The sequence below is a fragment of the Manacus candei genome, unplaced genomic scaffold (assembly GCF_025592945.1).
Source record: "Manacus candei isolate 608988 ecotype Guabito, Panama unplaced genomic scaffold, ASM2559294v1 h1tg000008l, whole genome shotgun sequence".
Taxonomy (NCBI): Eukaryota; Metazoa; Chordata; class Aves; order Passeriformes; family Pipridae; genus Manacus; species Manacus candei.
Genome location: NW_026138056.1, coordinates 1,259,432 through 1,283,283, shown reverse-complemented (window position 1 = coordinate 1,283,283; position 23,852 = coordinate 1,259,432). Strand labels below are relative to the sequence as shown.

The 23,852-nt window shown below is 34.6% G+C and overlaps 1 protein-coding gene across 2 annotated transcripts in view; it reads right to left on the bottom strand.

Annotated features, from left to right (window-relative positions):
• The window catches only part of RTTN (rotatin), a 79,318-nt gene that overhangs the window by 2,367 nt on the left and 53,099 nt on the right, over window positions 1-23,852 (bottom strand). For both annotated transcript variants that reach the window (XM_051774402.1, XM_051774413.1), the window contains exons 35-48: window positions 22,174-22,285; window positions 21,215-21,413; window positions 20,097-20,187; window positions 18,939-19,092; window positions 18,630-18,767; window positions 17,461-17,672; window positions 15,059-15,164; window positions 11,986-12,080; window positions 8,477-8,554; window positions 6,857-6,983; window positions 4,878-5,077; window positions 2,807-3,074; window positions 1,469-1,572; window positions 1,036-1,105 (exon numbers count right to left, since the gene is read on the bottom strand). In XM_051774402.1, the coding sequence (XP_051630362.1) occupies window positions 1,036-1,105; window positions 1,469-1,572; window positions 2,807-3,074; window positions 4,878-5,077; window positions 6,857-6,983; window positions 8,477-8,554; window positions 11,986-12,080; window positions 15,059-15,164; window positions 17,461-17,672; window positions 18,630-18,767; window positions 18,939-19,092; window positions 20,097-20,187; window positions 21,215-21,413; window positions 22,174-22,285 (1,954 nt within the window). The remainder of the gene's footprint in view (window positions 1-1,035; window positions 1,106-1,468; window positions 1,573-2,806; window positions 3,075-4,877; window positions 5,078-6,856; window positions 6,984-8,476; window positions 8,555-11,985; window positions 12,081-15,058; window positions 15,165-17,460; window positions 17,673-18,629; window positions 18,768-18,938; window positions 19,093-20,096; window positions 20,188-21,214; window positions 21,414-22,173; window positions 22,286-23,852) is intronic.

The following is a 23,852-nucleotide window of genomic DNA, read 5'->3' as shown; positions in this document are numbered from 1 at the left end:
GATACTTAATACAAAATTACTTTTCCAAAGATTGTACCAAATCCCTTGCTAGAATTTACTTTATGACCTTAACTTCTGCATTATGAGTAGCAAATCAAACACTAGTACTTTATGTTGCAAGGTTTGTTTTGGTTTTCTCTTCAGATAGGACAAAAAAGGAAATGTAAAATAACAACAGCCGTATTGAAAAATTCCACCATTGCACTCAGAAGGACAATTTACCATTTTAGCTCAATTATCACTATTAAGTGATCAAACTTTTTATAGCATAGGCTAGTTGAGAACCTTAAGGCAGGAAAATATTGATGACAATATTGATGACATATTACATGACTGTAAGCTATAACAATTACAGCATAAAATCTTTTATACACCATATTTTGATACGTAAATGTTTATTGAATTAAAAATCAATAGTTCAGTCTAGGACTTTATGTTCTAAAGTAGTATGCAAGTAAATGGGGATTAATGTTATGAGGTGCTAGTCTGTAAAAGCTGCATATTTCCACCTTGTTGATTCAACAAGCTGAACCTATAGTATCGAAGCTATTCAAACAATAGTTATGCTCATTCACTTAAGCAAAAAATCTCAAGCTTTCAAAATGTCGGGTAACTCATTGTACTTGTTTTAAGACTGGAACCCTTCTCTCTGTGGTTGAACACTGTGAGGTTGACCACTGTTAAGCAAAGTCAATGCTAAAAGAAAAATTTTTCTTATTACGAAATTTAGGAATTAACACAGACCTGTACTGTGAAAATAAAGAATTTTGTTACAAGCATGATCGGATCTACACTTAGAAACTAACCTTAGCAATTACCCAGGGTCTTATTTATAATTTGTTAACCAAGAGGCATTTTTCTCTATCTGTATTTATAGGATGCCTAACCATAAACCATATTGCTCCTTGTGATTTTAGAGATAAAAGTATAATTTAAAAACTTGTAGCACAACAAAAACTTATTGCAATGACATAAATTTAAATGTTTTCATGATGGAAAAATAAAGAATTGGCCTTAGGTGTAAGTAAGACTTACTTTTCTTCACTAAAGAATAGGCCTCATCTATTCTTCTCCTTATTGATGGATTCTTCAAAGTCACTTTTGCCTGTAGCACACACAGACACACAAAATAGAATGAGCTGACTTTCTTCTCCACATGATCACACTTCAACAGCAAAGTTTAGAGAATGATAATAATTCAGCAGAGCATGAGATGCAGGAATTTTAGAATTAACATATGACTGTATTATCATACAGATTGCATTTATATAAGCTGTCACAAATTACAGAGGACAAGCCACTTCTTTATCACGTTGTTTAATCTCCTAGACTCAGCAGCTACGCAACTAAAATAAAATCGAATGACTACTGTAAAATTCATTATTATTTACTTAGAGACTACTGTATTACAGTTTACAGCATAAAAGTATAACATTACAATTTTTTCAAGCATTTCTCAAATACTAACCTTCTGATAGTTGTGCAGCAAAGCCCAAAGCGAAGCTGCTCCTATTCTCTGAACAGAAGGACTGTCACTTTCCAAACAGGCAGACAGCACTCCAATCGCTTGCTCTAATGAGAGAAATAAAAAAAAATGAACCCAAAAGTATCTAGAAAATATAATCAAAAGTACATTAATATATTTACATGCCTCAGTTTATTAATGCTTGGAGTACACTTAGTTTTATGACAAGTATTGGTATGGCAGAGGAATTACAGAAACTTTATTATTGATTAAATTTCAGTATGCTCATGAAATTGGCAGACTACACTGAAAGAAATGTTGAAAACAATATAGCAAAACAAAGACAAGTAATGCTAAAAAATTAAGCCATCAGAAACAAAACACACACATTACGTACAGCCATCAGCTATGCATAGGGACTGAGTAAGCCATGAAACTGTTTTATAACTCCCAGTAGCCACAATTAGAACCACATCAGGATGGATATTAAGATGTTTCTATTTTCCTTCATACTTATTATGCAGATGATTTGCAACCAATGAGAAATATTTGCCACTCCAGTGTAGGTGCCTTAATTTTCTATCATTGCTCTGAAGCCAGACTCTTCAAATTTGCTTGTTCACTTCACAACAAAGATGCACAGATTATGTAACTGAATAATAAATGCTTAATCAAGGCAACAAATCCACATCTTAGTTAAAAATAAAAAGCATGAACACTATGGAAAACCTGCTGAGAAGTTATAACAAAGACAAGAGCATTCTCTCTGCAATTAAATGGGGGAAAGAAACATGCCTTTTACAAACCACCAAGAAAAAAGTTCTGTGTGTGTTGTTACATTAAATATATATGCCATGATCATACCTTTATCATTATCATAATCATTTTCCACACATGACAAGACATAAAATAGTTTGTCTCAACATCCATGACTTGTAGGAGCTAATATGGCTTTGTCCAACTGAAACATAGGACCTTCAGTTATTTCAAACTGACTGACACAAGGAATCCTTCAATCCTCCCTGAAAAACTTGCTGTTTGAGAAAACTGCAAAAATTCTTTAATTCATGTGTTACTATATCCAAATGATCTATCCCACAATGAATCTTGATTTTCTTTTTAAAACTATTTATTTGCTTTTCCTTTTATTATTTTAATTGCCTCTCTGCCAAAATATGTGCTCTGTAATCACTTCTACAAAAATAATTTTTATAAAAATGCTTTTCTAAAAAGCAACAATTGAGTTCTTTGTCAGTAACCCAAACTGCAATGAAAATATAGTCTTCTGGAAGCCACAATATTCTCAGAATACAACAGCATGTATTCCCTTTAGATACTTACCATTACCTAATATCTTTGGTTTATTAGTTGGACTAAAACATAGGTTATGTAGAATAAGAAGTGCTAGATGTTGGCTGCTCTTGTGTTTGTATTTACACATTTCCACGATCTGGTCTAAAAAACCATTTATCTTCATGACCATCTGCTGTCCATCTTCTCCAAAAGATATGTTCAGTAGCAGTTTTAGCCAAAGAGTAGACACATTACCAGGATTTTTATTACTTCCTTTTGGTAATGAAAGAGACAAAAAGTTCTGCAGGAAGTTACTCTGTCAAAAGAAAGAAAAAGGATGTTAGAATTTACAGTATTCCATGGCTTGTTTGCTGCTGTTTGACCTTCCAATCTATGTACTTCCCCAAAAACTGGTACTAACATTTCATTCACATATTTCAGGCAAACCATTATTAGTCAAGGACTTTTGAAAGAATTACATATGAAAAAGAATCTACTTCCTGGTTAGAAAGTTAATATGGTGAGGTAAATTTTCTTCTATAATAATTTATGCAGGGTAGATAAATAAAAGTTGGTTCAGTACGATATATTTCTTTAAAGGCTAATTCTCACCACTATATAGGTTTTCTGTTTTGCACTTAGCATTTCTGCCCAAAAATAAGCTAGAAACATTTTAAGTGAATCACTGCACTACTCAGATAATGTATTCTTGATTTCTTATTTATTATTGCATGTGTTATTAGTAAATGTTAATAACATCTCAAGTTGGAAGTGACTCATAAGGACCTACAGCACCACTCCTCCCTTCACTGACAGCCAGAGGAATATCCTTTTAATTTTTGCAAGATATGAAGAAAAACTGTATGTCATATCAATGCAGTTCTATCTCAGGGTTTGTCTCCACTTTAAGGAGATTCTGAGCAGGTGAAAATCTATCCCCATGTTACAAGAGGGAGATGTTCTAACAAATTCCTGTGATGATAAAGTCCTTGATCTCACTGATGATAAATTCCCCATCTCACTGAACCTTGACAATATATACAAGCATCTGGTCAAAAGCAAACAACCCACCATACAAACTCATTGTTTTCTTCACATGAATATAATATTGGTAATTTAATTTTCACAGATGGAATTAGTTATTCAGCATTGCTTACACTTATGAAAGGAGAGCTCAGGAGAGAGAACAAAGACTAACACACTAAAGTGAAACTCTGAAGAGAGTAAAAGCAAGAACAATTCACAGAACATAACAGTTGCTACAGAAAAGATCTCAAATTCTTTATCTCTATCAAAAAGTTTGAATATGAGCCATTTTCCAACTTTATGATTAGGTTTTACATAATTAGCATCATAAAAAGATCATATTTCCCCCTGCATTTTCTAACAGGTCCATGCACAGAACATTGTCAATAGAGATTGAAAGAAATGGTTGTAATTGTTAAATTACTATAAAATATGCTAAAGATAAATAACTTTTTCTAATTTCTTTTGTGTTAGCTCATCTTATGTCACTACATGGCTGACTTTCAACATGGCCTGACTTCTTTTCCCAAGTTGTTGAATTAATTCAAATTATCAAAGTTTAAGAGAAACAGATTTTTCAAATAACATTTGAAAAAACAGAGAAAGGATCATTCTGTATACAAATTAAAAAACAATAAGACACTGCATACATTTGTGTAACAAGAATAGATTTCTATCTAACATCCAACTACTGACATGTAGGACATCTTCCCTAAAACTTCTATAAAGATTATGTTTCACACAGTATACCTAATGATTAATACGTTTAATTTCTTGTTTACTCACGTGCAGTTTGTTCTACCGCATGCTCACTTTCATGATCCAATAGTGATTGCTACTATACATATGGGTTTTAAAAATTTTACACCCCAGTGAAACTGAGAGGTTATAAAAGGTTGCATCTGTCCAGACTATGAATTTCAGGCTGCTTGTAGGGAACGGTAACACAACTAACTGAGAAGACAAAATGGTTTTGATTCCTGCAGAAGCATTTCTACATGATCACAGGACACTCCATATTGAAAGACAAGCATTTATTAAAAACAAAACTGCAACCATCACATTGCTAAAATCAAGAATATTATTTACTTACCTTCTGAATAATGCCTTTACAGTCATGAGACAGAGCAAGGTTAGAAATTAGACAAAAGACCACCTGCTGAACTGGGCTGTTATCATTTGACACTTGGGAAGCCAATCTCAAGATGTTATGCATTAATGAATTGCCAGCTGCACCTCGTGCAGACAGAAGTGATGATTGTCCACCACTGGTCCAACAAAGTGAAGCACAACCTTAAAGCAATGAAACATCATATTAGAAATGCAGATGTATATTCAAAAGAAAACCTATAGAAAGAGCATCCAGCTGCTTAAAGTTGAGATGGAATTTTTGAAAGGATTTGTTATGTATTTTTTCTTTGAACCACAATGAAGTAAATGGGACATACTTTAAATAGAAACCTGCCTGAATGTGGCAGTTTACTGGAATAGGCGTCTACTGTTCTATTGTTCCAAAATCTAAGAGGCGATTCTGCTGTTAATTAGAAGCCATTGCTCCGCCTCAGAGTGTCTCTTTAAAAACTGGAACATTGTATATAAGGCATTATACAATTATTTGGCAACAGAATCTGAAGGGATCCTCTGAAAATGGTTTAGAAAACAGATGTCTCTGTATAATCTGAAAGGACTAATATAAGTTTTTTAGTATATTTTTTCTGAGAAATAAAAGCACTGTCTGCACCTGTCATTACACTGTACAACAGCAGCATGCACAAACCTAGGCTATAGAGCTACAAGCTCAAATTAACACAGCAGCAGGGAACAACTATGTTACCTGCCTGATGCTTATGCACAAATACAGATATAAACCTTTTTGTCTAGTGGCATTTGCCATCTGCAACAAAGGTTAACTTCTGCCATGGCAAAAGTAAACAAAAATGAGATAGTGTTTAACTGTTACAAATATCTATATGCATTTCTTTGACTACACTGAGGAGAAGGGGTTAACCAGTTCAGAGTAGGTAGATTTGGGACACCTCATAAACCAGCTATTCTGAACAGAAAGAAAAAACATGATTGATCAGAGAACACTTGCTCTCATCAGCAAGAAAAAAAATGTAGTCTAGAGTCACTCAGCGTTAAGAAACAAGAAAGACCATCAGAACTTCAGCTTGATTTCTCCCACGTTGACACGACACTATATTTAAATTTTATACCCTGTGGTTGACTATTAGACATTTGAGCTTTCTTCAGTCCATATTAAAAAAAATTCTTTATGAAAAAAAAGCCATTGCAAGATCATTTAGGTCTGGAGACATTAACTTAAGAAAAAGAGTGAAAAAAGCTCAAGAGACTTTTCAGTTAATATATTTTAACCTTGCTAACTCTTTTATTGTATCTTGACAAGGAGAAATGAACAGACACTTATATGTCTCTTCAAGGCACTAGCAAAACATTTTCTGAGTGAATAACCAGGATATGGAATAAGAAAAATCCATACTAGAAAAAATCCACTACTAGGTTTCTAGTAGTGGGGATAATTATCAATGGAAATAACAGATAAGTTTGCTCAAATGAACAAGAAAATCCTTATGAAAAATATATGAACGCAAGCTACTGAGTCGAAGGCATAAATAAATGGAAGAAATTTAGTACAAAATATTAAATTTAATATTGACTATTTTAAAACTAGAATGTTCTCAATAAGGAGTGAAGTAATGTACTCATACACTGTTCTCTATCAAAGAATTCCTAGAGTAGTACTTCTACGACATAACTATTCATCTTTGTAGGACATTCAGTGAAACCTTCAAACATAATGGTTTGAATTAAATGCTACTTAATCCTTCAGTACAGTTGTAGTCTTGCTAAATCCAACACTCTGAAACAGGATCTGAATAAAAGTCTTGAATGTATTAAAATCAAAACTCTTGATAGACTTTGATGAACCAGGGCTTTTATACTTTCCTTTTATGGTAGTAATAAACTTTCTTTTACTTTTATTATGGTTTCCATCTTAATTATTCTGGAAAAAATATTTTTATGTTTTACATCACAAAGTGACTCTCATACCTGCAGGATAGTTTGCAGTGTAGACACAAAGCAGATGCAGACCTATTTGCATTGAGGAGTCATCAGTTAAAAACCACGGCCACAGTGAATGAAGAACAGGAACGAGATGAGTTTTGAGCGCTGCCACCTGCAAAAACATGAGGAAGAATTTAAACTACTATACTCTTAAATACATTTAAAATGAAGTGTAGTGACAAAAGCATATTGTAATCTTACGTTGTGTTATCTTTATGTTTTATCTTATGGTTTAAAAGATTGTACAGAGAACTGACACCTTCATTTCAACACCAATGAAATTAACTCTATGCAAGCGAAAACCTGCATGTTTTCAATTACTGAGAGACATGCAAACAAAATAAAGACTTATTCATTCCAACTGTGATTGTTCAAGAGCTCTCTATTCTATAGTTTTATTCAACTCCAACTAAAGTAATTATTGGAACTCAAAAAGCATGGAAATAGAAAAATGCAGTTGTGTACAGAGCAAATGATAGAAATCTTCAGTTATCAACAGAAACCTCCTTATCTTCTCCAAGCAATTGTCTCTGCAGGTCCTGATCAAAACAAGAAAAACATTCCATAACAATTTTAGCTGAGATTATGGCACAACCAAGTTATGGGGATCTTAGGGATAATTAGATTGCTTATTCAGAAACAGGTGTTCTCTATACAAAAGGAATGCTAATACCTGCCCTAGAAAAGGGGTACTTCTGGAAAATCAGGAAATCTTGTGGTTCCACTAATGTATGTGCTAAAAGTAGAACAAGTTGTATAAATAGCACAAGTAACATGATGCCAAGACAAATTAAACTGTGAAAGAGAAAATGACAATAAATATGTGAATGGTATCGGCAATACGAAAGAGCAAGAACAGTGATCAGAAAGAATAGAGGAAAAAATGAGAAAAGGTAATCTAGTATTTTCCCCATGGACAAAACAGCTAGGCAGAACTGAAGTTGAAAAGAATTTGAGAAGAACAGAGAAAAAGATAAAGAATGTGAAATGAAAAGAAGAAATTCAAGATTCTGAGCAAGAAAATTATTTTTAAAAAATCAAGATGGAAACAAAACTGTGTTGTGGAAGATTAGTGCAATTTAACTCAGATAAAGAAAAGTAAATGGCAAATTATTATTTAGGGTTTGTTTTTTGTTTAGTTTTGTTTGTTTGAGTTGGCGTTTTTTTGTTTTGTTTTAGGTTTTTTTGTCTTTCAGAAAGGAAAAGAAAATAAGGAGAGAGGAATAAGGAGAGGAAACCACTTTCCAAGATCTGAAGCTATTTCTATGTGCCTTTCTGGTGGCCCCACACTTTTCTCCACATTCCTTTCTCATATGATATGCTTTGAAAATTAGAATTATTTAATTAAGCAAAACAGAAGTGGATATAAAAGATAATAGCCATCTGAAACCACTGGGAGATGATGTTTCAATAAGACCATTGAGTTCCTAATGCATGTATGAAATATTCTTGGAAACTGGGAATAATAGTGAAATTTGAAGCATTTCCTGCTATTAATATTAAACTTAAATTTAGCCAGCTTGAAAATAGCTTCAAAGTAGAAAAAAAATTATCTTCATTAGCTAACTGAATGTGCTCACATTACTTCAGTATAAGAATACTTACTTTGCATTCTTCATTTTGAAAGAGACAATTCCTGAGGAGCTGCATAGAACACCTTAAATCCTTGAGAAGGTTCTCCTCCTATCCAGAGAAAAATAATTGAAGATTGTCAACATAGGACCAGAATGAGTTTTGTACAAGGAAGAAAGAGATTTCTAAGGAGAAGTGCAAATCTAAGGCATTAACATTTGGGTCACATCTCTTCCACAGTTTTCTTCTGACCTCAGGTAGGATTCATCTCATATTTACTAAAGACATTTATAACAAGTTACTTAGAGTCATCCTCATCTCTCTTATAACCCACAGAGACTATTTCTAGGGGCACCGATCTGACCAAATGCAGACATCAGCTCCATTTCTCTTACAATTAATGAAGAATGGGTGGGAACATTTCCAAGAATTGGTTCCATCCTAAAGACATCTAAAACAAGTCAAATGAATCACTCCTGAGAAGCACCTTTCTTTTTCCTCGGATAAAAGCAAGGTTAAACTAACTCTGGCTTGCAGATCTCTACATTTGGTCAGACCAATCCATCCTTATATTCCCAGGGTCTTAGCCTCCCATCCTTAATAAAGGAAATAGCTTCCAACCTGATAAGAATATCACGAAGATAAATACAGACCATTGGACAGTGAGGTACTATACTGAGATTAAAGTATACAAGTAAACAAAAAATCCATCTTCATGATAGAGCTGTGACGCTGGAGGCTAATGATCACTGACCTAACTTCTATAAGGTTGACACAGTAAAACACTTATGAAAGATGATCAAATTCCAACAAGCCTCTTCACCACAGCATACTATTTCTGCCTTATAAAGGAACAAAAATGTAAAATAGGATTTATGCTTAATCTCAGACAAGGTGAAGCAATAATGTATGCTTATAAATCATAACATGCACAGTTGATGACATTTAGAAATGAAGTAACAGTCTATCCCCCAAAGGTTAATGAAAGTCAGGTACAGTAGATAAAGAAAAAACATACCAGTCATCATTACAAATACATTTTATAACTGGTTTGTCTCACTTTTAGCCAAATAAAATGCTATCTCCAAGACATTATTTCAAGGAATTCCCTGTGTATTAATTTAGTTAATAAATATAATAACTCTAAAATGCCACAAGTTATAACTCCTATTTAATGTATAATGTTCTATGAGGCTGAAAAAGTTATGGATTGTGTTGATGGCACTGTTGTATTTACTTGTTTTAGGATATCTTGATTTTTACTAAGATCCTATTTTAAGGGCTTTTTTCGAAAGCTTGGCTATTTGTAAATACTTTCCATGCTCTTGGTTAGCATCACACTAATTATTGTGAAAGAAAAGGATTATCAGCTAAAACACATCAGTTGCCCTGAGAATGAAGCTAGGTCAAACACATTTTTCTCAACAGTTAAAAGAAAAAAAGAGAAAGAAAAAAAGAAAAGAAGCTCTCATCACTTCTTTTTGAGAGTTGTGCCTTGAAGTGGGCCGAGGGGCAGTTTTGTGAATGATCAGCTAAGTCTACTATGAAAGCAATGTCTCAGTTTCCTTCACATGAAACTCTTTGTCATTATGCACTACATATGATGCTTACATACGCTTACATGTGAAGTAGCAATCTACAGTCCCAGCTCAGCAGGGAAATCTGCCACAAAGTCTTGCAAATCTTTCAAAGAATTTTTAATCCTTTGAATTAAAACGTCTTTCTGACCTTTCTCAGAAGATTCTTTCCTCTAATTTCTTTCAAGTTTTAAATTCCTTCTATGTTTAGCAGAGGAGCAAATGTCCCCAGCTTCCCTCTTCTCACCCCAAAAAAATACAAAGAACTAGCTGACTTCAACTTTACAAGACATATCCAGGGCAGGACACCTTTCAGCCTCCAACCCTTGAAGAAGGGATAATAAATATGTTTAGCAGCTCTAAAGAAAAAATATTGTAGCCTTCAAATGTCAGGGTCAAACTTAAATTTTTTTAAGAGTTCATTGTTTTAAAACACAGTTCCACACTCTCACATATCAGGGCTAATGTCTGTGTCAAAACCTCAGAAAAATACTACTGAGCTCAAGAAATGCAGAAATACTCTGCAGGAAGATGTTTTCTGCAATTTCTGCTTTATGTGGGAGTGGACAAGATATCAGACTTGACAGCAGAGGTTACTGCCTGTATTTTAATAATTCTCTTAGATGAAAGTGGCAGAAAATAACCAGATTGCAACAAAAATCTTACGAAACTGTTGTATGATGGTAAGACATATCTAGATGTGGTAAGGAAGAGTTGGGTGATATGAGCATCTGGAATAATTGGAAGGAAGTTAAAAAAAAGGCTAAATAAAAAGATTGTGAATGGAGAAAAGAAACTAGGAGTGCAGGCGGCAGAAGGACCGCAAGTGTGACGTAAAAAAAAAAAAACTGACAAGAAGTTAAAACCAGGGACAATTGAGTCTGATGAGAAGAAACTGAGATGCCTAGACCAAGTTTGAAGACGAACAGAATAAAAAGTACAATTGGAAGCCAGATAATAGAAGAAGGGGGAAAGGAAAAAAAACTATGATTTACATTCATAAGCAGACTGAAACTGGTTTTGGGATGGGAGGGAGATTGACTCCCACGGGAATAGATAAAAACAAAATGGCTAGCACTGGTTGAAAGACAATGAGAAAGAAAACTTGAGAAAAACAAAAATTATTATTGTGGAAACAAGATGGGAAAAACTAGCTGGATTGGATAGAACCATGAAGTCACAGTTGAAAGTCCAACTGTGTTTGAAAACAATACAGTACTCTGATATTGCTGTAAGGCTAAATATCATAAATTACAAGCACTGACAGATTACAAAAGGATGTTTGTGCATGTAAGCGAATGTCTGAAACTTAACTTTTACTCCTCAATCAGAAGCCTTCTAGTTGCTGACTTCATCCAGAATGAGCTAATTCTGATAACCTGGACTAAGAGTGGAAAGTCCTGAATCCTCCAATTAATGAAAAGACATGAGACTGAGACAAAACCAGTAACTCAGAGGTTGATTGTGTGTTGTACTTTGCACATAGATTAAGTTACGGTAAACAGGAGCTTGGAGTTCCAGAAAGAAAAGTTGGTGCAAAAAGAAGGATTCCTGAAAAGGAATTGTCTCTGAAACAAAGAAAACAAAAGAAAAAGAAGAACATGAAGATCCTGGCTAAAGGAAGAACCCTGCAAGAAGATCCTAAGGGCTAGAGAGATGCATGGAGAAAAACACCAGTACATGCCCAGGGGCTTTGTCCAGCAAACACCCAAGACAGAACAGCTGCACAGTATGAACTGATGTGATTTTCTGCCTGACATTCCTGAAGTAGCAGTCATCTCCATGTTGGAAAAGGAAGCTGAGACCTAGTAAGACTTTACAGAAGCTCCAGTGTCTAGATCCACTACAAGTTGTCTCATCCGTGACAGATACAATCAATATCTTCCTCAAGAAAGAAAAAACAAACCAAATGAAAGAGAGCTGGGGAGTGCCTTATCATATCAGTCTTCTGGTTTTTATAGCTACCTTTTTTCTCTGTGCTTTCCCAGGCTTTAGGGAATCCAAATTCAGCTGTGCGTGAATGTGCTTCATGTTTTCTATACAGCCGTCTATCAGGTCAGCTGGAAGACAAAAACCAGTAACATTTATAATTACATTCACATTCAAAAACATTTTAAGAAACACAAAATATCTTTCTGGCAATGATCTTGTTGTTATCTTCTTGATATCAGAAAGTCACTAACAGTTTCTGAGATCAAGTGCATCCAGTTGAATGATCTCGAGAAGCCAGAATACATTTGAGTCCTCTTGTAACACAGTCCCATGAGAGGAATGCCAAAAGGAAGGACTGGTAAGATTGAGAGAGGAAGATGATTTGAGAAAGGGAGGATAACAAGTCATAACTCTTCAGGATATTTTCAATGATGCTGCTTAGAAGAGTGAAGCTTCAAGAGGTTAGGGCACCCATTTGTATTACCCAACCCTTCACTAATAACAGCAGATTTGCTGCACGTGAGGTGGGACAAAGGAAAGCAATTGTTCAGGTGACTCAAAGTGCAAAATGGAGAGTTATGTAATTGACAGGTGGACTGTACGGTGGCTGAGGTGGTTAGATGCTCACTCAGAGGGTAGGAGTCAATGGCTCAAAGTCCAGATGGAGACTGGTGACAAGTGGTGTCCCTCGGGGGTCCATGTTGGGGTTGGTACTGTTTAATGTATTCACCATAATATAGTGGGATTGAGTGCACTCTCAGGAAGTTTTCAGACGACACCTAGTTGAGTGGTGTGATTGACATGCCTGAGGAATGGGATGTCATCTAGAGGGACCTGGACAAGCTCAAGAAGTGGGTCCAGATAAACCTCATTATGTTCAACAAGGTGATGTGAAAGGTGCTGGACTTCGGTTGGGGCAATCCCAAGTATCAATACAGGTTGGGGAATAAAGGGATTGAGAGCAGCCTTGCTAAGAAGGAATTGGGGTTGTTGGTGGACGTGACTTGGAAATGTGCACTTAAGAGTCTAGAAGGACAAATGCATCATGGGCTGCATCAAAAGTAGCATGGTCAGCAGGTTGAGGGAGGGGATTCTGCCCCTCTACTCCTCTCTGGTGAGAGCCCACCTGGAGTTCTGCATCCAGCTGTGGGGGTCCTGGCACAGAAAGGTCCTGTTGGAGTGAGTCCAGAAGAGGATCACAATAATGATGGGAGGGATGTAATAGATCTATGAGGACAGGCTGAGAGAGTTGAGATTGTTCAGCCTGGAGAAGAGAAGGTTCCAAGGAGACCTGATTGCAGTCTTCCAGTACTTAAAAGGAGCGTTTAAAAGATGGGGACAAACATTTTAGCAGGGCCTGTTGCAATAGGATAATATTAAATTACGAGAGAGCAGACTTAGACTAGATATGAGGAGGAAATTTTTCACAATGATGATGGTGATGCAGCCTTATCCAGCTGGGTCTTGACAATGTCCAAAGACAGAGAATACGCACTATGTCTAGCCACTGCTTTACTGCCTTCAAAGGCTTACTTACAGGCAGTCTGACCTTCAAGTTTCAATTTATGCCCATTCTCTCTCATCCTCCTTCACCATGCACTGCTGTGACAAACCTGGCTCTATCTTCTTCAAAATCTCATAGGTATGAGAAGACCGCTATTATGTCCTCCCAAAACGTTATTTTCTCCAAGTTGAACATAGTTCCTTCAGCCTTTCATCTAAGGACAAGTGGACACAATCACCTTGGTGGTCCTCTGCTGAACTCACTCCAGTTTGTTGACATTTCTTGTACTAGGTCAAAACTGGATGCACTGTTCTAGATTTAGTGTAACAAGAGGTAAGCAGAGGAAAGGTAATCCTTTCCCCTTGATCTGCTGGCTGTGTTCCTGTTAATACAGCCCAGGATGCTGTTAAGTCTTCTCACATTCAGCTTGCTGCCTACCAGGCCTGTTTCAGCTCTCCAGTCAGCCTCTACTGCTGTAAGTGGTTGTTCCTTTTGAGGTGCAAGACTTTACATTTTTAACTTAAAGTAGTCTTTAAGAGCTGAACAGATGATGTTAGAGCTACAGGTGTCTTAAGGACATTAGTTTGAATCCCAGAAGTCCTATTCCTCTTTTTCTAAGATCTGTGTTGCATGACAGCGAGGATGACTTGAAGACTTCTCAAGCACAGAACATGATGCACTTCCTGCAGTGGAAGTGCCTTCACAGGAAGTCATATCTTCGATGATCTAGTAGGTCATCAACAGAAGAAGGACCCTGATTGAAGTAAGGGTTGAGTACAGCACCAATACACTGAGAAAGAGCAGAAAGCACAGGATTTGAAGTTCAGTGTTTTCTGCTACTATTGGGATCAGACATTCAATAGATATGTCTATGCTATCTACTTCAATCTAGTGCAGGTTTAAAAAGCAGAAAAAAACCCAACTGGGAGATATAAGGAACAAGAAAGCACCCAAGAGAAAGTGAACTTGGACTAACCAGAAGGTATTAAACGCATGATACATGAGAAATGCAAATTAAGTACTCTCCGCTGTATTCTAGAGGGCACAAAAAGCATTTGGTTAGAAGTTGGTTTACTACCGTAGACTTAGGCATGAAAGATATTGCATAGCAAGGGAAGAAGGTCCTACTTAAACTGTAAAATGGGACTAAATAAACAAAGAGGCAGGGAAGAACAAAGTTGAGATTAAAGATCTCTTTTTGTCTAGGTACAGTCAGAACTGAGAACACAGGCCATACTTTCACCTACAAAAGTATCGACATAGCGTAAAACAAGAAATGGAAGACACTGTCAATAAAAAATCTCCAGTTTCAAATGGATGAACATGCCGTTAGTGGTAAAAGCTCATGGAACTCTTCTCACTCTAACACAGAGCTGTGACTTCACCACAAGTGTTCAGACTGGCTATAACATAATATTTTATTCTCAGCTGAAAACTTTTAACTATTAAAAAGATTTCATAATAAAAATCTGAAAAAAAAACCTGCCACTGAAACCCAAGTCTTTTGCTTTGACAAAAACCATTATGATCTAAAGATAATACGTAAAACACCTGCGAGCATTTGATTCGCAAATCGTTTAACATACATTTTGAAATGCTCACCTTCCAAAGCACATTTCTGGGCATTTTTACTGACAGCTAACAAAGACAGCAGTGCATTTGTAGCAACTTCTTTCAGCACATCCTTTGAAGATTTTCTTTCACAGACCTACAAAAAAATGCAATTTCATTACCGAAATGAAGTGACCATATTAAAAATAGTAGTCATATCTATAAATAGGTTGTCATAGTCTACATTTTCATTTGGATGATTCATCACTACATTCTTATATGGAGTTCTTTTTATAAATATTCATGTTTATAGACAGTCCGCATTAAAGTGTTTCATTTATTTTTTGTAATTAATTTTTTTTTTTTAAATTAAATTTTTCTTCTTTTGCTTGCAAGCCCACTCCTCTTACTTTTTTCTTAACATTCTACCTAGGTTCTCAGCCCGGGCATTCCAGACTTTTCCTAATATTCAAGGTCTGCTATTGCAGACAATTCATTGATGTGCCTTTAGTGCAATCTCATTTTCCTTCAACACAATGATGAAGAAGAGACATTAAATACAGTGAAATTCCCGAGAATAAAAGTATCACTGATAATTATTTTAGATACTCTTCTAAACACTGCAAAATAGTAGTTGGTCTTATTTTTGTGAGGCCTTTGTAAGCATCAAACCTTTTCTAATAACATAAGTATAATCTCGGTGTTTTCAAAAGAATATTTATCTGGAGTCATATAAAAAGATAGTTGAAAGACAAGGAGTTGTCTGTGCTTCATATATGATCCACTAGAGAATTTTTTCCATCTAGCAATTTTCTCTAAAATATCATGCCAATACTGACATCCAATAAAATGGCAAATGACATGCATTGTAATCAGAAGAATACAGTAAAATAAGAACAGTTGCTGGATCATAGTAAAAAGAAAAACATATTTTAAAGTTAGCCAAAAATCCATCATCTTAAGAAAAACTTTATACTTCAGACAGAAATCTTATGAGTACCTATCCATAAGACCTCACAGATTTTACCCCTACTTACATCATGTATTAATGGCCTAAGAAAATTTTCAAATTTTAATATGCAATAAAATATCAATGTATGCTCTATGGTTATCATTTACTGAAGGGTTCACTGCAACCAGGAGTGAAAAGGTCAAGGAATAAAGACTATTAAGTTGATATTTTGAAAAAAAACCCAGTAGCTCACTGATAAGGACAACTGACACCAAATTAAAGCACCAAAGTATGGACTGGGTTCTGCATTTATAACCAACAGAAAAAGAAATTTACATTTAGACTACAACTGTTTTTACTAGATCCATTGTGAAATCTCTGTTTAGAGGCTATAGAGCCACAGTGCTGCAACACAGCAGCAAAAGAACACAGTGTGTGTGACAGATGTTGGCTAGATCAGGTCAAGTCTTGGTAGGAGTAAGGTTATTCTACAAGAGTTCAGCACCCATAGGAAGAGAGGAGATGAAATCATACTAACAGAGCATTATTTTGCTCACACCATCCAATACGCATGAATAAATGTCAAATAAATTGTGTTTTACGTAGCAAAATAGTACTGAGATACTTATTAAACAAAATAGTTGCAAGACAATGAGTCCAGAACATTAGAAATCATAAACTACATTATATAAAATGTGCATCTTTCAGACAAACACTACACTTTGAATCATGGTTCACTATTATTGTTACAGTGACAAACTGCACATGTAACTTTGTGTATTACTAAGTAATGGAAGACATTTTAACAATTCATAAATAAGTGAAGGATGCAAATACAAAGGAGGTAAATTAATCTTTTAGGGTAGTGCATAGAAGTATAAATAAGAATAGTGAGATTACATTTATCAAGACAGAACATTCAGAATAAGTATCTAAGAAAAAAACCATCTTGTCACCAATATAGATTATGCTGGCCAACAAGTTCCTACAAGAATTAGCAAAAATATGCTACCTGGCCAATTTAAAACTAGGTCAGAAAATGCATTAAATACAACAACACTGATCTTATGCTATCATGGAATGAATTAGAAGGCTTAATGATTCATTTTGTTAAAAAAATTTTACAAAGGCAGCTCTTAATGGGAATAACTACGTCTCAAACCTTAAAAACATGATTACATGTTTGGAAAATTGGGGAAAAAAGTGCATTGGCATTTGGCCAGAGATGTTCTATCTATGTATCATCTTCTCTGTGTAGGATTTCACACCATATTGTTGCAGCATAATTGCCTGTCAAGGCACTTCCTAGAAGTTGCTTCTTTGCAATTCTTCTATCTTATTGCATGAATTTCAAAAATTAGTGTAATAGATGTCTCAAATTAAAGATGTCTTGGTTTATAACTGGAAACAATTGATTTTTCATTAGCTAACTACATATTCTTTTTTAATGAAACACAAAAATGCAAAAATTTTGTATTTTAAAATGTCAAATTTCAAATACCTGAATAATTAATTCAGTAAGTTGAGTTACTGATGCCTGGCATCCTTCAATGTGCTCCAGAAAAAAGCTAATAGTTGGATTCTGACATACGCGTGGTTTATCTTGGAGCTGTCTTCTTCCTTCTTCATTCAAAAGGACAGAGAGGAACTGTAAACTAGCCACATATAAAGCAGGATATGTGGTAGACAGATGAATACAATCAGAAATGGTATCTGAAAAGTTTAACAAAAAAATAAAAATTTTTACATTTCATAATGAATAAAGCTCGAGTGCTTTGGAACTCAGAAAGACTTATCAAATAAAGTGTGTGAGCCAAGAGGCAGTAATACCCACACACTGCACAAGGAATACTACAAATTCTATGCATTTAGTAAGTCTTTTAAAAAATCTAAGAAAGAAAAGTTTGAGTTTTATAAGGTTTGAATGAATTAATTGCTCTGCATTGATTTGACTATAAAACAAAAAAAGTAATTTCCATTTCACTCAAATCACTCATTTGTTCAACAATTTTCTGAACTCTCCTCACTTTATTCAACGGTTTACATTATAAAACCAACAGTATCTATCAGCTGCTTTATGTACAATTGGATTTGGATTCATTAAATCACTTAACATGCACCTGGTTAAAATCACAAGCTTGTCTGGACTATGCTCATACCTCAGTATTAAAACATGTCACAGAATCTTGCCTGACTATGCAAGTAACCAATGTAAGAATAATTTAAAAACAAAGAAACAAATAAACCCCTGTATAATAATCTTGAATTCCTATGTCTCTTACCTCCCCTCAAAACTTTGCTTTCATTTTATGCAAGATACTAAAAAAAAAAAAATGGGGAAAAATAAAGTGCTAATGGATCATTTCACAAATACCACATTTGGCTTTACAAATAAGTTTATAAAGGTTTACAAATAAAATCACTAAAACCCACACATGCAAAGAAAATTTCTGAATTTATCTGGCTGTTCAAAAGTTTGTCTGATGATACTAGAAAGAGTTATAAAAATTCAGTTAACGAAACAAGTCAGTCAAGCCCTGGACACATTTGGCTTTCATTCTGGATATCTCATTGGTCATTACTTAATAGCATCTAAACAGGAATGACTCTCTTTTCTATTGTTTGTTTTATTAGTTGCTAGGCTAAAATCTATCCAGGAATAGTCATTACCAATTACTGCTGTACAATGATTTGCAAGGGCTGCTGTGACAGATGGAAAAGATATCTGGCCACTTTTCCACAGTAACGTAGCTAGAAGGCTGAAACAGTCTGCCCACGTTTCACGAAGTACAGATGTTAACTCAATATCTGCAAAGACAACATAGAAAATCAACGCATTTACAAATGTGCACAAACCTGGAAAGCTAAGCCTGACAGCAAGTGTCAATTTACATGAAGGAGGTCCATAAATGAAGACCTGGTTATACTGGAAACAAAGTACTTCATTCTGGTTATACTGGAAACAAAGTACTTCATTACCTAACCCATCTTTGGGGCGTATGGTGAGAATCCTGAAGGTATTTTCCAAGAGAGGTTTCAACAGTTCATTCTGGATTACAAGCTGAGAGTCCACCAACAAACACGATTTTAGAAGCCTGGACACAGATGACAAGTATTGCAGTAGTATTATGACCTGTTAAATATTTATAGAAAGATATGAAATAAAGCCATATATTTACACCTTCCACGTTATTTTAAATTTATTCACATTATGTCAATTGATTCATAATATTTTGAGCTAATATATGTCACTTTAAGATAAATAATAGGACATAAATTAAAAAAGTGTTCTCTTAATTTTTACTGTTGAAGATGAAACAGAATCCTTAGTTTGAAAACACACGCATGGAATCAATTTTCTAGTGACAAAGGTTTCCTGTGAGAAAGTTATGACTCTTGCTACGTGTACAGCAGCGTATTCCTTGGAAGCTCACAAAGAAAAACATAAAAATGGTCATTAATATTGAGACATACGTGCATGTTTCCTGAAAACAGAAGTTCAATTTGAAGTTTCAGGAAAAATTACTCCTGACATATTTATTTATTCTCATAAGATTTCTACAGAAAACACATTTCTTTAATTACAGGAGTAATTTTCTTCAAAGTATATCTGAATACAGAGCAGCAGAAGCTATAAAAGGGTGCTGTGCCAGGAAACAGTATGTTCTAGATGTTGTATATACAGAACTAAATGTGATAAAAAAGTAGTTCTATCAGCAGTAGCCCTATATGGTTTGCATACATCAAAATTTTGAAAAATTTCCAAGTGTCTGCAGGATCAGAGACAAAGCAATCAGCCAGTTTTGTTGCAGTGTATGTGTCAGTAACTGTACCTGGCTTGTACTTCAATACCATACAAATAAATTCTATTATATAATTTCTTTAATGGCTAAACTCAATTTATATTTTTAAAACACAACTCATTTTCAGTTTGATGGTTCTAACATAGTTCTAATACAGAAAATAATTATTCTGTGTTGAATAAAATGGTTTATTTTCACTTAAGCCTTGACAAAAGTGCAGAGATTCACAAGTGTAGCCTATAGCAGCATGTCTGGACTAAGTTAATGATATAGATTATGCTAAAATAATTAATTTCATAACTTCAAAAAATTAGAAAGTAAATGCTTCTCTAACCTGAGCTTTTACATGTTCTCTATGACATGGATGACCCAATGGAGCTTTCAGTTCCATGATACATCTCTCAACCAGATTAGCATTTACAAGACTAAAATAAAATAAAGTTGGTTAGAAATACAGATAACAGTTAACATCCTACTAACTTAACATTCCATAGAAGAGAACAATATAAATAAACAGTAAAAATAAAATAAGAAGCACTTATTGGTAAATCCCACCATTTTAAGAAACTCTAGTGCAATAGTAACTATAACAGCAGTTAAGTTGTTTCAAAATAGTTAGACTAATATAAATTCCAATAGCTGTTACTGTACTGGCAAAAATCAATTGTTTCTATTTGATTGCTTATTTTCTTTTCTCTAGAAGAATAAACACCTCTGATATAATATAAACTTCATTCAAACCAGAGTTGCTGGGAGTTTGTTTGTTTGGGTTTGTTTCATTTTTTCCATTATTTGCACTAGGAAGAGCAACTATAAAAGCTCTTGAAAACCTTTGCAAAAAAACTGAACTAATTTTTCATGCTTCACTTCAGGACTCCCAAACAGATAAAAGAATTCTTTATGGTAGAAGTGGAAACATGAAATACAATTTGAAGACTACTTTGAAGTAGTTCCTTCTTTTAAAAGAAGCAGAACACCAGGATTTATCATCCATACTTTCCAAAATCTGGCCAGTGTTATTTACTCTCCTTTAATGTGAGAGTTCTTGGCTCATCTTCAAAATATTTCATATAATTCAATTGAAACGATCTGCAATTCCAAATATCTGACTATATTATGTATTGCTTTACTAAAAATTACCCGTCCAAAAAGGATGACTAAATGGTCATCTAGACAAAAACCTAGAACAATTACAAGAGGAACACAGTTGTCCTGTAGAAGACAGACACCACAAATTGAATCACCAGTGTGGCTCCCTATTCTGTGAAAAAAATAAATAATCATGATTCTTTTCTTTTGTTGATTGTATTTTTTAAAAAACACATTTCTAAACACCTCAGAAGCAAGAAGTGATCAATATGTTTAACAGTCGAGGTAAGAAACACAAGTAGATCTCATTTGAATCTCTATTGCTATACCCTGTTTATAGCTTAACAGTTATTGATCTCATACCTGCTGAGAGCTATTAGTGAATGTGCTTGCTGAAGAGCAATTCCAGTATCTTTTGGCATGACAACAAGCAGATTGTGAAGAAGGCTGCAAACAGCTGACAAAAGGGCAGGTGTGACTACACCATGCTTTTTAGACAGAGCAGCAGACATAGGAGAAGTATGTTGAGCTGGAGATTCTGTGATGGTTGTATCACTCTGACCTAGAGTGTGTTTGATTGAAAAAAGAAACAAACAAACAAACAAAAAACAAAAAAACCCCACAGATGATTAAATTACAGCAATTACATAAAACAAATTTCTTCTTATTTTTCATAAAACATTCAAATTCTCTCTGTATTTAAACTGTATATTCTGGAATGAATGAAAAAAAACAAACCCAAAGAAATCAGACACAGAAAATAGTTCTGAATAGTTCTGTTCCCTCTACCACACACTAATAATTCTTAAAGACAAAAAATAAATTTGAACAGACAAAAATTCTCATTCCTTAACAGAAAAGTATTTTATATTTGCACATAGCTCTCTCTATATACATGATTTTATGTTATTATGATTTTATATGTTATTTTTTCATTATATTTTTTTATCTTTCTACATACAAAGAGAATTATATATACATCTGTATGTGTGTGTGCACTTGTGTGTGCATGTACGTATATGACAGCTTTACCACGACTGATTGTTTTGAAAGGGTGACTAGATGCCAGGAATAGAACCTAAATCTTGAGTTACATTTCAACCAATACCAACAATTTTCACATATTTCTGTCAAATGTATTTCACCTTATTTCATTTTAGAGGACGTTTTTAATGTTTGTCTTCTAAAACAACCACAGGAAGCACCAATGATTGTTCCAGCAATATGCAAGCTGTACAAATGTACAGCATGGAAAATACTGAAATAGGGGCAGGTTAATACATTGTATTCATCATTATATACACAACTCAAACTTGACCTACCTTGTGCCATAAGTCGATCAACTACAGCTTCAGGAATAAAACTGGTTGAACTTGTTGGAACTGTTGCCTGAAGCTCAGTAACACTCCCCAATGATGGTGATGCAGACAGAACCTGTGAAAGCCATAAAAATGAAACTAATTGAGTCCAGCTTTTATAGACTAGTCTTCTATTTATACATTGCTTGGAACGAGTGAACAACCTACCATAACCCACAAACTCATAAAACAAAAACCGGTGTAAGTATTACTGTTCAAAAGTAATTTGATTAAATTTCATCCACTGTGTGTATGTGTGTATATAATAAACATCCAGTAATTGAAACTATTGAAAGACGTGCAATATGAACAGCCTGAAACATTTCAGTTAAAAACTGATCAATGCCCATGTCACTGGAAATTCCTCCTCTTCATCCTTCTTTTTCATCCATATAATTGACTCAACCTACATTTGGATAAAGATAGAAAGACATTACTCTGAAGCATTTAAAGTCAAATTTTTCATGGACTATTTGCTCTACTGAGAACATGAGCACTTGTCCGTTTGTACCAGAACACACTCAGACAAAAATATCACAAGCACATTTGTCATCAGTCAGAGTTGATGTCGCAAAGTCATTCTAACTCTGGGTACTTCTCTTAACCTTAATCCTGTGATCTTTATATTTATTGATTTCATAATGAAGACATGAGATATTCACATGACAGTAGATAACTTTAAGGTCATACTACTACCATGCTCCTCCTACCAATTGTACATCATCCACATTATGAATTTTGCATGCTTTCAAAAGTTCTTAACGCTCTTGCTACTGTGTTTAAACCCACAAGCTTTAGATCAGAAGATCTAGAGTCTCCAGCTAAATGATGTGCTTTTTTAACAGTAAGACCTGTGGCCTGTTTCAGAGCATGGGACAAGTATCTATCATGTCAAGTCACTTTTCACTTCCGGTTTTTATTTTCTAGATGGACAATTCACATCAGATAATTTTCTTGAAGCGTGTCACTTTACAGAGCAAAGAATCCAGAATGTTGGGGAACCCAATGAAATCCCAACACAGTTACAGCTCGAAGAAGAATGTTATTAGACTTTTCCTCACAATGAGCTTTCTAAGGAAGATTGAAATATTTCAGAGGTTTGGTTTTTTTCTTCTAAGTTTTGTTAGAATAACAGTTGGAATATTTTTTTACCTAAGGAAATGTAAAAAGTGACTTAACTGACAAAAAGGGTGGAGAGAAGGAAATCACAGATTACTCCCTTCCTACTTTTAACCCGCATGTTTTAACTCCCTTCTCTCCCCCATTTTCCTCTGGTCTCCCAATATTATTCATCCTACAGTCTTGAATCTTTCTCCTCAAGCCTGCTCAGTTGTTCCCCCAAAAAAAGCCAGGAGGTTATTGTAACACAGAAAACAATCTACAGTAAAATTTGGGAGGTGTGTCCAAAACCCAGGATTCACATAGAGCTTGGGTCACATAAATACTAGGACAATGCTTGGCTAAATAATTTTCTTGTTAGCAAAATGCTAACTGTAGTGAGCAATTGAAATTCAAATTCTATTTTGATTATACAAATAAAAACCACGTTTGCCTATTGAAATAAGGTATTTAAAGTTTTATGCTTGCTAATTTAAATAATTACTAAAATCTATTTTTTATATTAAACCAATTGAGCTTGACAC